Here is a 12,910-nt window from a genome sequence, read left to right on the forward strand (position 1 = left end):
CAGCTGCTGCACAAATGATAGCCATTCGAGTCAATAAATAATACGCAAATGTTAATCCTACATAACAATCGATCGATGCCATATTTACTGTAGATGTTAGAATACACACAACTCAGAGCGTTCCCTACTGGTCGATGCACATTTACTGCATGCGTTTATGTCATGCATGAACGAGTCAACTGAGCCCCACTCCAAAGTCATGACGTAGAAATTAACAGGTTGACCAAATCCGTCTTGTAAAAGAAAAGTGGGTAAAGACGACAAACAAACAAATGGAACACAGACCTTGACTCCATCAACCATCTCTCTCTCTCTCTCTCTCATCACAATTAAATTTAAGGTGCTAACTTTGGGCTGTACTCACAGCGCACATAAACAATCTGTATAAGTAGGCAAATGGTATGACAATTTTAACGATGAAGACAAAGTCACATGTGAAGAATCCAACTTTCTCATCTGAAATCTCAAATCAAATACCAAATCCAAAGACCTGAAACTGCAAGGAAGGCCACCAGTGAGACCCAGTCTTTGTAAGGGACAATCAAGTCCTCCTGTTCCCAGCTGTTAAGCTTATAGCGTACACACAAAAAGAAAAAATTGGTGGTACCTTCCTTGAGTAGCCCCATGTGACGCTTAATTCCACAAGATGCTGCATTCCGGGCCTGAATCGACCCGCTGTACCAGTTCATGAAATTAGTGAGCTTGAAATCAAGGAATGCAGATGATACTATGATTTAGAGAAACAAAAAAGCATTAGCAGATATTCCATTTGCCTTGTTTTCTACTACATCATATGACACGAACTACATTAACCGATTAAAGAAACCCACCCGCCACCATAGAAGAAGGATCGGTCTTCACATCAAGTCCAGCAGTACCTGACCTGCCAAAACAATTTCAACAAAAGCTAAGCTAAGGGCCTGAAATCCCCTAGTAAATTACCAGGTTAAAACCTTCAATATTAAGAAACTCATATAATAGCAGTTATTTTTTTTCTCACATTTCAATCAAAAGATAAATATCCACACATTACTTTACCAAATATAATCAACACATTAAGCTCAAGGACAAAAACAGTTAAACCAATAATTTGGCTGTTTATGCTGTCCAAATTTGTCAGAACATGATCTTTGGACAATGAGAAATCATGGTTTTCCGATTCATCTTGCTATTTGAGGTCCTAGTGCCGGTGAATGTCTTCAACCAACAGTGGAACTTCTGGTGGATAAGCTCAGGTTCCACAGAGCCTACAGATAACAGATCAATTCGATGGCATATTTCCCTTTCCTTGTTGTTGTTATCTCACCAATCTGCAACAAATTATTCAATGACGTACAAATTTCAGAGAAGTTTATCAAGAGCCTTTTGTTGTCTTATTAAAGTATCTCCAGTTCTTCAGAAATCCAAATTGATTCAGTGTTCATAAAGAACGATTATAATAAGAAAAATTACACCATATGCTAAATCATATGGTATAATGAAGTTCAGAAAAGAAGCTATATTTTCACTAAACTATAATTTACTGATCATGACAAAATGTTGTATTAAAAAAAGTTGATAATTTAGCAGACAGATGACGTAGTAGATAATTAATGTCTCGACTGTCAAAAGCTCAAAAGATGAAGAAAAGAAAGTTATAATTTACCTTCAACCTCCCTTTTCCACTAACAGAAACAACATCTCCTGTCTTGAGTGTGGTTCCATTTTTCATCACTGGTGACCAGTTAACCCGCACATCTCCATTGCTGATTTAAAAATAAAAGCTTGTGTTAATAATATTGTCAATAAGGACATGATATTATAGAATCATAGATAAAAAGGATATGATTTAAGAGATAAAAATTTAAAGGTTTAATTTAAGCACAAATAACTCACCTAAACAGCCTCTATGTTTGCAAGGGCTAAGACAGCATATGTTGACTTTCCTAGAGCCTCGTCAACTAAACCACCCTTTTATTATCCAGCATTATGTCATATTTATTTTGCATACCTTCCAAACAAGAGGTTAAGCCATTGCATAAAAATTACTCAAGTCTTAACCTAGGTTTTCCATAAGATCAGTAAAATAAAGTCAAATAGGCCATATGTTGGTTGAGGTACCACCCTAAGCAAGAATGAGACAAGGATGACATCAGCTTTTTGATACCAGATAGCAAGGTTAAACGCAAAAGCAGAAGCATGTGTGTGGGAAAACCATTCTTTGCATATGACTGAGGGGAACGAATATCTGAACTTTGAAGGTGTAACTTTGTGTGGATAAAATATTCCTTAATACTTTTTTTAAGTTGAAAATTCTTATGCTCCACCATTAAGTCAAATATAGGAACAAATTTCTGAAAATGACAGCCAATACCAATAGTAAATGACTTCAAAGGACAGCAGATAATGACAATCAGTAAAAAATTATAGATATAGCAAAAGTCTACAGCTTCTGGAGAGTCTTCTATTATAACTTCAAAAAGATGCACCTGATCAAGTCAACAAGTTTTGAGCGAGATATTTTGAAGCCTGCACTAGCCAGTGCATCAACCCTCAGCGATGATTCAACAGTTCTAAATGTTTTAGTCCTATGATCGCATAAGCAGAAAATTTTGCATTAGGATATGAAAAGAGATCAGAATCCATGGTGAGAAATATAAAAATGATAGAATAAGACAGGTATCCCTGACTTCGGTGGCTCATATTCTAAAGCGAGCAATGGTATTGGCCTGCAAGTCACAGAAATATTACCAACCTACAAGAAGCAACATAATTTAGTGCCAATATTTGTTTGTCATGGACTGAACCTGAACAAGAAAGAAGCAAGCTTAATAATGGATGCATGAAACATGAAACTTCAATATATTAATGAAAAAAAGAATGGTTATCATAACTTACTCAAGCTCTTATGATACAATGAAGAAAGTTAACTGAAAAAGTAATTGATGTTATTGATAATTACTTGATGGAGAATCATCTAGTTTTACAAAGGATTTCAGAAAAGTTTAATCTGGACAAAGAAATCAATAAAAAGTTATCAATTAGTTAGCCTAGAAATTCTAAAAGTTGTGTTGAAAATTAAAAAATCCTTTGGTCTTTCTAGGAACTCATTGTATATTAAATGCATTCTTGTATTAAGTGCACTCATTTACTATTTAGGTATTCTAGAAGTCACATTTTTAATTTCTAAAAGGCATACTAATTCCCTAAGAGATTACTTTTGGGAATCATTGTCTTCATTGATTATATTAAGGCTCCTAAACCCCTATAAATAGGGAGCTTGTTAATGGTTGACTTCATATTTGAATGAAAAAAAATTGCTTCTCTTGTCTCACACTTCTATTTCTTTCTCTTCCTCTGTCTTTCTCTCTACTTTCCTACTCTGTTCTATGTTAGTTTGGTATCAGAGCGCGTCAAGAAACCTACCCTGTACCCCATTAGGTCCCAACTAACAGGAAAAGGCTTCGATCAACACTCAAGGATCCTTACACCTCTAATGTCAACCCCTTGCATGTGGAGTGGGACTTTGGGGTGACTATCCCTACAGAATTGATGGAACACATAGCTCTCAATGCCGAGTAAATTTTTGAAAACTTTACGAATATTTTTTTTATCGAAAATAAAAATCGTATATTTCATTAGATTGTGGTTTTCATCGCTTCTCTCGTCATTTCTCCTTTTTTTCTATTTATCACCCTTTCTCTCCCATTTAGTTACAACTACATTACCAATAAAATTTGAACCACTGAAAGTTGTCCCAAAATAAAAAAAACAAAAAGTGAGAAATATTTAAAACATTGTATTTCTATCTTATGGATTATAACAATTAACAACCTAATTACCAAAAGATAATTTGTCAATAGTATTAGAATCATGACTCGACGAGGTGAAAATCAAACCAATCCTGATGAATCCCAAAACCAATAGAGTGAGATAGACACCCATAGGACCAAGCTAGCAGTTCATGACACAAAATCGAACCAGTTATGTAACCAAATGCCCCAAGTCCTAGGAGCTTTCCAACACCTTGAAAAACAACCCATGAATAAAGAGGTTGATGAGTCGGTTAGACAACATGTCTATTCTTCACAATCCATAGCTTCAAATCAAGGAATTTTACCTACTCCCCAAGCGTCAGTTAAAACAAATCCTAAGTCCACCTATAGGGCACCTATTCACAATTATACTCCAACAATTCTTGATGACCAAGCTTTTAGCCTTAACAATGAATTCTTAAAACCTATTAGAAATCCACAAACCCGAGTAATGGGCCAACGAGTTCGGTTTACTAACAATCTAGGGAAAATGGCTAAAAGAGTCAAAGTGGATGCGTTGAACTTTGACAGTATATTTGACCCAAATGTGTTTGTTGATTGGTTAGATAGCATGGAAGATTACTTTAAGTGGTATGGAATGATTGATATTAAACGTATACGATTTGCAAAAATGAATATGGCAAGGTCCGCTAGGAAATATTGGTAACATGTCCAATGTAATCTCGAACACCGTCGAGAGCCACCCATCACTTAATGGGAAGTCGTGAAACAAAAACTTAAGGAAAAATATTTACCAACCTACTTTTGAAGCCAATTGGTTGAATAATTATTAAACCTTAAACAGTTGAATTCTAGTGTGACAGAGTATTTGGCTCGATTTGAGGAACTTTTACTTAGGTGTGAAATAGAAAAGGTATGACATCCAACAAGAAGTCTCTCTTTAAGTTCCCTGACACCATAAAGGAAGCTTCTGGACAAGCCCTTGAGATTGAGAAGTACATCAATCTTTATCCAATCCGTCAAACATCTTCTCAATCTCTTGACAATAGAACTATTTCCCAAACTACCCCAAGTAGTGGCTCTGTTAAGCCAAAAATCCCCACTATTAGTAACAATCCTGGCCCAACCATGAATCGCCCAACACGTTTAACTACTAATTCTTAAACTAGTTCATCTTCAATCCAGTATCATTATTGCCATAATAGAGGTCGCATTACCTCTCGTTGTTTGCCCTTATATTAAAAAAAGAACTAGATGATCAAATTGAGACAGCAAACCAAGTAGCTGCACACGAAGCCTACTCAGGTGACGAAAACTAACTAAAAATTGAAGATGCCCATGTTAATGTTATCCGTATTATTCTCTCCACTACTTGTGATTCCAATTAATGGATGAGGGCAAGTATCTTCTATACTTTTATCTGTCATCGATCAATTACTTGATTCACTTAAATCTTAAAGTTTAAGTTGTTTAAAAAAATATATAACAATTCAAATCATTTCTATGTAGATAATTCAATATTAACGGAAAGACGATTTGGAATATACTACAAAGCTACTCCTTAAAGCCTGAAAAAGATATATGTCACTACTCTATTTTAATTTAGATTATTTTCACCAAAATTATACTAAATTTATATTTATTTCCCGCTTAGAAACACTAATCTAACTTCTTCTATTTTTCAAGCATTTTTGGAGCTATTTTCGATTTTTTAGGTGTACCATCGATACGCCCTTGTGTACCGTTGATACACCTCAGTACGTGCTATACCGACACCTGGTCAATATACTAGTATGGACCAAAATTGTAAACATTGATAAAATGAATTGCATCTTCTCTAGTCTCTTACTCTCCTCTCTTATCTCACACTTTTCTTTCTTTCTCTTCCCCTCTCTCTCTCTACTTTCCTACTCTTTTCTACATCATTACTCTAGTCTAAACTACTTGATTGTTCATTCTCCTGTAATGTGACAACATTAGAAGATTTCCCAATCATCCAGGTTTGATTCATGAAAAATATATACTCTCTACATCATACCATAACTTTACAATCTCCTGGAAGTCTGAGTCATTTGATATCATCAAAGATGGTTGGTAACAATGGAATAACAGTGCATTAGGATCCCATCACATATGTACATATAATACAATATCAAGCACCAAACAGATTTGAGTTTTTAACACATTGCAAGGAAATTGAAGTGCAATGAATGAGCCTTGCACCTTATCCAATGTCGACATAAGAAAGTCAGTAAGCTCTGGAACAACGATGACTTGGGATCCCTTTTCTCCCTGGACATAATATCAAAAAGATCTTAATAGAAGTTTCCAATGTGTTAACTCTTAAAAAGAAGAGGGATAATAATGCACATTGTCCATTGGCATTGTACCTGCAACAAGATATCTCCAACCTTTTCTCTTACTATCCCTGTGCCCAGAATTGCACCGAGGAAATCACCATGAGAACAAGCATCAAACGTGAAGTTCCCTGTGATGCTGGAGATATCATTTTTCTTCAGCCAACTTAAATAAAGGATGAAGACACTCATATAAATAAAATTCAAAAAATACCTCAAAGCAGCAACAACATCTGGGTCAGTTGGCATGTCATCTGGATGTCCAACAGACAGGCGGCAACGTTCTGCCTACCAAGATCAGCAGGAAATTCTCAGATCACGTAGTATTGTCTTAAGAATAATGAAGCAAATCCTTAGTTGCTTACCTGTGGATAACCACCCTGAGATACTGCTTTGACATCGGCCAGCTTTTCTAGCGCCAAAATTGACTCCTTAACAACAGGTGGAGTGAGAAAGTCTGTGTGAAGCACCTCTCTTCTCGTCGTAGCCCGCCTTGCCTTGTCACCAACAGAGACAATCCACCGATACGATGATGAGAAACATCACTAGTATACAGTCGTCCAAGAAAAACGATCCTTTTCGAATATTGAGTTCCCAATAGCGCTAAAATTAGGGTTTTAAAAGGAATTTGGTGCAAGGGGGGAATTTTCTCGATTCGACATGGTTAATATCAACCAGAAAACCCCCAAATTTGACTGATAAGAACCTAGTATCAAGAACATGGTCTGGTAACTCTTATTAAGGCACTAAGAAAGGAGAAATACCATTTCAAGAATGTTATTTACGGCCTCGGCTATATTTCTGTCGCTAATCCCTTTGAGGGTCGAGTCCACGACCACCGGCTTCACGGCATGCGCGACCTGGCACAGCCCTGCAAATTGTTCCAGTTTGCGTCATACACGCTAAGATAGAGTGGAATTTGCATTTGGGGGCGAGAGGAAGAGAAGAACGAGACCTCTGCGAGGGGATTGGGATTGAGCCAGGAAGTGAAGAGGGCGAGCGGATGCAAGTAGCCGCCGGAGGATGGTCACAGCAGAGCGGCCGCTCTTGATGGGAACTGCGACGGCCGAGAAGCTCGCGGCAGCCATGCCCGCCGCCCACCTGCTGCGCACTCGGCTTGTATGAGACGGAGACTCCACGCCTCTTTTCGAAATCTATTTACCGTCGTATATGTATGCGTCAACAAATCCATACATACGTATCCCCACTAAGACCTACCGATGGAGAAATTATCTCTGGTGCTTGAACCCAACTAGTGTTACGATTTTTATACTTAAAAAATATTTTTTTTAATAATTATAAAAATAAAATAAATAATTTTATTTTTTCTAACATTGTCGATTACACTGAGAAAAATATAATACATAACATCAGACATTGGATCGTCGCCAAACTGATGGACAAAATAATCATTTCAATTGACAACTAGTGAAATGTCATCACGCTTCAGCAACTCTTAACTTCTCTACCACAAATGGCCTAATCATCATCGATCTTTCCAATTTTATCCCATCAACGCTCAAATTCGATGCCTAATCCAAAAGGCACCTTGTTATCGACCTCTTTGTGGTTGCAATCGTCGATGTGATCTTGATCTTGGGGATATGGATGGCGATCCACCATAGGAGAATTAGGAAACAAAATAAGAAAGAAGTAGGTGAGGAGATGATTGATGACTAGAAATCTGAGTATTGGTAACATCGATTTGTTACCAAGAGATCATCATCACCATCGAAGGTTTCTCTTAAACCAGTGAAGAGGAAGCGAAGCAATTTACAACGGAGGTCTCAACCCTCATCGATTGAAGCATCATAATCTAGTTGGTCTCCGTAGATGGTGCCATGCTTGACGAGTGGTCTTTGTTGGTCACAACGACACGATAATCTTGACCTCTTCCAATACTACTGATTCGTATACACAGCTCAAAGAGATTTAAGTTACAAGCATGCCAAAACTAAAGCTCGATCTCAGGAACATCCCTAATCTCATATCACGAGACTTCCACCTCTGTGCAGTGCAAATCGAAGGTCAACATGGAAGCCCTGAGCTTGGGCTGCCTGTCGGAGACCACGGCAGGAGAAGATGCGCCCGGCCCCGTTCTCTCCGGCGTGCCGAACCACTTGGATTGCATGTACTTGTGCTTCCTCCACGGCGCCATGTGCATCTTGTTCTCCTTCATGCACTTCTTGGCTGCTGCGCACATGATCTTGACGACGCCACGCAGCTTCTCCGACTTGCCCACGAAGTTCTTCGGCAGGCAACTCACGAGGCTGTTGTACTCCCGGCTGCCTCTCGCCATTTCGAACTCCGCCCGGAGGTTTGGCTCGATCACCAACCTAATGGTGCCTTTCTTGCTGTTCCTTGCTTCCATCACCACATCGATGTAGCTGTGTTGCCCTGTGGAATTTTAACAAACAGTATCAGACCCTGTCCCTGTTTAGGTGCTGGACATCGTCTCTACGTGGGAGAAGCAGATGTGCCCCGTTACCTGAAGGGATGTCCGCCGACCTTCTCCACTTGGACTTGCAAAGCGCGCTGTCGTATCCAAGCTCGCGAAGCTGTTGTGCGATGCATGCCAGTGCGCAATTCCGGCATTCCTTCGCCATGCGATTCGAGCAAGTGCAATCAACAGGATCGGCCTGCAGCATCTTGTTCACTAAATACTTTGTCCGCTGTAGCAGCTTCGCCTCCGTTGAGCTCGTGCGAGACAAAGCTTCCTGCATCCATCAGCGGCAAAATGATGGATTAATTAGATTTCCCCCTCGAATCTCAGAAAAGCTTGAAAGCAACCTCTTTGACGAAGATCTCAGCATATATTCTATATAAGAAACTTCTCCGTTTGATCATATAAATTTGTATATACACGTTTTTAAGGTCAAAATGTGAGTAAGGAATCGCCAAATCGACGACGGCGACTTACCTGAAGAAGCTGCTTCTGCGACTCCCAAAAGGCCTCATTCTTGGCGGAGCTTTCGCTTGTCCCCTCGTCGCCACTGTCAAAGCCATCATCACCGTAACCACCACAACTGCTCCCGTACGATGCCTCGGCTCCCCTTTCTCCTTCCTCCAAGAAGCTGAACACCGTGTCCGACAAGCTCATCCGGCCGTCCTCCGCCTCCATTCCCATGTCCTCCTCCTGAACTGATCCTTTCCTTTTCCTCCGCCAAGCTTGATTGGTGCTCTGTAATGGCGTTGCGGCACCACATTTATACGAGTCTTCGGACGAACGAACGGGTCGCCGCGAGAACGACGGAGACAGCTTGATGCTCCACGTGGGAATCAGTCATTGGGTAACCCCGGTCCGTCGGGCCCAACACAGCGTGGATCCACATCAGGAAGCCGCGTCTGCTTGCCCTGGATTGGCCTCTCTTATCCTCTTCCACCCAGTGAAGCTCGGCTGTCTCGGCCGAGACCCAATCGAGGAAGGTTCGCTGCACTCGACAACCTTTCCCGGGACCCGCCCATTATGAACCAATATTGGTCGAGCCTTTCGTGTTTCGTGGCTCTACTTGTCTACATCTGATGAGGATGATCTATCTGAGTGATAACAGATGAAGTAAAAGACAACGCAAAAACGTGTTCTCTTGTTTTATCTATATGCTGATTGACTGTAAAGACAACGTAATCTTTACTCCGTCCATGAGCTTATAATAGCAAGGGTGAACCTCTTCATGGATATTTAGGGATTGTGGTCAAGAAAAGAAGAGGACAAGTGGCGGTTCACGGCTCTCAGACTCGTTGGTGGGGCTCGGACCAATGCTCCACCACCACCATCTCCCTCGCGTCCATCCAAAACTCGTCGGCCATGAAGAGGGGAGTCTCGTTGTCGGTCCTCGTTTGGAGTTGTGCGATAGAGCAGTCACTCCAATATCAGAACGAGAAGAGGAGGGAATAGTCGATGGTGACTTAAAAGCTTAATGCCGAAGGAGAATGCTTCTCAGCCACGGGTTACGTTGTGGCTGAAGTCGACCACGTAGCATGCCACGTAACCACTGACCCCCGACCCCATAAGCATGCATTAGAACAGAACCTGATCCCGATGAGACCGGAGAGTTTAGTATGACATGTGGTTTAGCTCTCAATTTGACCCATTATAATGAATTCCAGTCTGTTCACTCATTGAGCTTGGGTGATTAAAGATGAATACTTCGTACTTTTCCACGTCATGATGGAGCATGTGATACATTTTATCCATTACCATAACGTGTATTGATTCCTGACGCAAAAACGAGAATTAGACCTTGAACGCGTCGGGAAATCGTACCTCATTTAAGTACAAAGCCCACCGACGCAGTTCACAACTCAGCACACATCACGAGTGGGTCCCTGCGATTTACACCACGCGAGCGGGTGAGATGAGTAACGCCGTAAAGAAGCTGAGTAGATTAGTATTTGTTTGTCGACATCGACCGCAAAAGGCGTCGTCTGCGTCTAGTACGGATTGCTTCCTTTCCAAGTCACCATGGTGGAATGAATCCACCAACGCTTGCTGGCAATAAGTTCACAGTTACGGGAGCGCGACGCAGTGCTGCTTTCTGTGCCTTCGAGCTCGTTGCTCCGCTCTCAGCTCTCATGTCGAAGGAGAGCAAGCGAGCCAAACCAACACCCCCGCTGCTTCACCTTCTCCTCCTCGTTCTAACCTTCCACGCTCTTCCCTCCGCCGCCGTCCACCTCATCTTCAACGGATTCGAATCCTCGGACCTCAGTCTCTACGGCAACGCCACCCTTGAGTCCTTTCCCTCCTCCTCCCCTTCCTTCCAGGAGACGCGCAGCCGCCACCGCCATTACCTCTCCCTAACCGACGAGTCTTTCTCCCTCGGCCGAGCCCTTCTCCCCGTCCCCATCCGAACCAAGTCCTCCAACTCCACCGTGCTGCCCTTCGCCGCCTCGTTCCTTTTCTCCATCGCTCCCATTATCGAAACCCTACCTGGTCATGGCCTCGCCTTCCTCTTCGCCCCCGCCCCGGGCACCCTCGGTGCCGCCCCCTCGGAGCACCTCGGCCTCTTCAATTTCTCCGCCAACGGTGACCCCGCCTCCCGCGTCCTCGCCGTCGAGTTCGACGTCTTCCGGAACGGGGAGTTCCACGACATCAACGACAACCACGTCGGGGTCGACCGCAACTCCCTCACCTCCGTCTCGTCAGCCGCTGCCGGATACTGGCCTGATGACGATGGCACCGGCGCTGCATTCGTTGGCCTCACCCTGAATGATGGGTCCAACTACCAGGCATGGGTGGATTACGACTGCGGCCGGCTTAACGTCACCATGGCTCCAGCTGCTGTCGGCCGGAAGCCGCGCCGTCCCCTTATCTCCATCGAGATGGACCTCTCCGACGTCTTCCTTGACGAGATGTACGTCGGCTTCTGCGCCGCCACGGGAAAGCTGGTGGAGCGTCACCACGTCCTCGCCTGGAGCTTCAGCAACTCCAACTTCTCCGCCGGTGACGACCTAGTTACCTCGGACCTCCCCAATTTCGTCCCACTGGCGGCCCAATCCAGTGCCAATTCGAGAAGACGCCTAATTTTCAGCCTTTCCGTGGCAGCGATGGTGCTTCTGATGTCCGTCTTAGCAGCGGCAGGGGTATGGATGGCGTTGATTCGCAGGACGAGGAAAATACAAGGAAACGAGGAAGAGGTAAGTCAACAGGAGATCGAGGAATGGGAATTGGAGTATTGGCCGCATCGGATCGGGTATCAAGAGATCGTCGGCATCACAGAGGGTTTCTCCAAGCGTAACCTGATCGGCCGCGGCGGCAACGGCAGCGTCTACAAGGGGTTTCTCGGTGGCGCCCTGGTGGCCGTGAAGCTCTTCTCTCGGACCAACGAGGAGGAGGCGAAGCAATTCGTGGCGGAGGTTTGCACGCTCGGAAGGCTAAAGCATCGGAACCTGGTCAGCCTCCGCGGCTGGTGCAGATCCCGACGACCGGGAGGCGGCGACGTGATGATCCTGGTATACGACTACATGGAGAATGGGAGCCTGGACCAGCGGATGTTCGGGAACGCGAAACCGTTGGATTGGAAGTCGAGGGTGAGGATCCTCCGGGACGTGTCGGCGGCGGTGCTGTACCTGCACGAGGGGTGGGGCGAGGCCGTGTTGATCCACCGCGATGTCAAGGCGAGCAACGTGATGTTGGACGGGTCGATGACCGGGCGGCTGGGGGACTTCGGCCTGGCGCGGGCCCACCCGCGAGGGCGGGCGCTGGGGACCACGCGGGTAATGGGGTCAGCGGGGTACCTGGCGCCGGAGGTGGTGCGCACCGGGCGGGTGACGGCGGCAACAGACGTGTACGCATTCGGGGTGTTGGCGCTGGAAGTGGTGAGTGGGCGGCGAGCGGCGGAGGCGGGGCGCCCTCCGCTAGTGGCGTGGGTACGGCAGGCCTCGGCGGCTGGCGGAGAAGAGGCGGAGGCGGTGGTGGACGGGAAGGCGAGGGCGTCGAAGGGGTACGACGCGAGGGAGGCAGCGATGGTGGTGGGGTTGGGCCTGGCATGCACGCGGGAGGACGCGGCGAAGCGCCCGACGATGAGGCAGGTGGCGCGTATGATGGACGCCGAGGAGCACAACGCGGCGAACGGCCGGGACGACTCGACCTCATGGTTGCTGGACGCCAGGCTGCAGGCGGCGGCAGGGACCGTCGCCGGGGCGCACCCGCAGCCGCAGCACCACCTCCTCCCGTCCGAACCCGACCCTTGCAAGGCACGCCAAACGCAACGTGGTACAGACTCCTAAATCGATTTTTTAATTGTCTCTTTGTAAGAGTAGAAAATTAAAATTGCTTTTAGATAATATTTGTAAAGAAAA

At 44.3% G+C, this 12,910-nt stretch overlaps 3 protein-coding genes across 5 annotated transcripts; 1 reads left to right on the forward strand and 2 right to left on the reverse strand.

The window, feature by feature from the left end:
• Positions 1-51: 51 nt before the first annotated feature.
• Positions 52-7,272, reverse strand: LOC103980238 (uncharacterized). 3 transcript variants are annotated; one of them, XR_010497703.1, is made up of 12 exons: positions 7,068-7,272; positions 6,877-6,983; positions 6,478-6,609; positions 6,327-6,400; positions 6,146-6,251; positions 5,979-6,047; positions 2,670-2,734; positions 2,469-2,567; positions 1,646-1,745; positions 831-883; positions 608-675; positions 52-496 (listed from the first exon to the last, which is right to left on the reverse strand). XR_010497703.1 is itself a non-coding variant. In XM_065156583.1 (11 exons), the coding sequence occupies exons 1-10, from the start codon at positions 7,198-7,200 to the stop codon at positions 863-865; spliced, it is 906 nt and encodes a 301-aa protein (XP_065012655.1). In that variant the 5' UTR covers positions 7,201-7,272; the 3' UTR covers positions 52-675; positions 831-862. The 3 variants fall into 3 exon arrangements, 2 of the variants coding, with proteins under 2 accessions (XP_065012655.1, XP_009394839.1); XM_065156583.1 differs by having other exon boundaries at positions 52-675; XM_009396564.3 differs by lacking the exons at positions 52-496; positions 608-675; positions 831-883 and adding an exon at positions 976-1,310 and having other exon boundaries at positions 7,068-7,271.
• A 725-nt stretch (positions 7,273-7,997) lies between these two features.
• On the reverse strand, positions 7,998-9,294 carry LOC103980237 (uncharacterized). The gene is made up of 3 exons (XM_009396563.3): positions 9,033-9,294; positions 8,601-8,829; positions 7,998-8,509 (listed from the first exon to the last, which is right to left on the reverse strand). Exons 1-3 carry the CDS (start codon positions 9,237-9,239, stop codon positions 8,103-8,105), a joined length of 843 nt encoding a protein of 280 aa, XP_009394838.2. The 5' UTR covers positions 9,240-9,294; the 3' UTR covers positions 7,998-8,102.
• A 1,198-nt stretch (positions 9,295-10,492) lies between these two features.
• LOC103980236 (probable L-type lectin-domain containing receptor kinase VII.2) lies at positions 10,493-12,910 on the forward strand. The gene has a single exon (XM_018824553.2). The coding sequence runs from the start codon at positions 10,583-10,585 to the stop codon at positions 12,836-12,838; it is 2,256 nt and encodes a 751-aa protein (XP_018680098.2). The 5' UTR covers positions 10,493-10,582; the 3' UTR covers positions 12,839-12,910.

The sequence above is a fragment of the Musa acuminata genome, chromosome BXJ1-4, assembly GCF_036884655.1.
Source record: "Musa acuminata AAA Group cultivar baxijiao chromosome BXJ1-4, Cavendish_Baxijiao_AAA, whole genome shotgun sequence".
In the NCBI taxonomy this organism is placed as follows: Eukaryota; Viridiplantae; Streptophyta; class Magnoliopsida; order Zingiberales; family Musaceae; genus Musa; species Musa acuminata.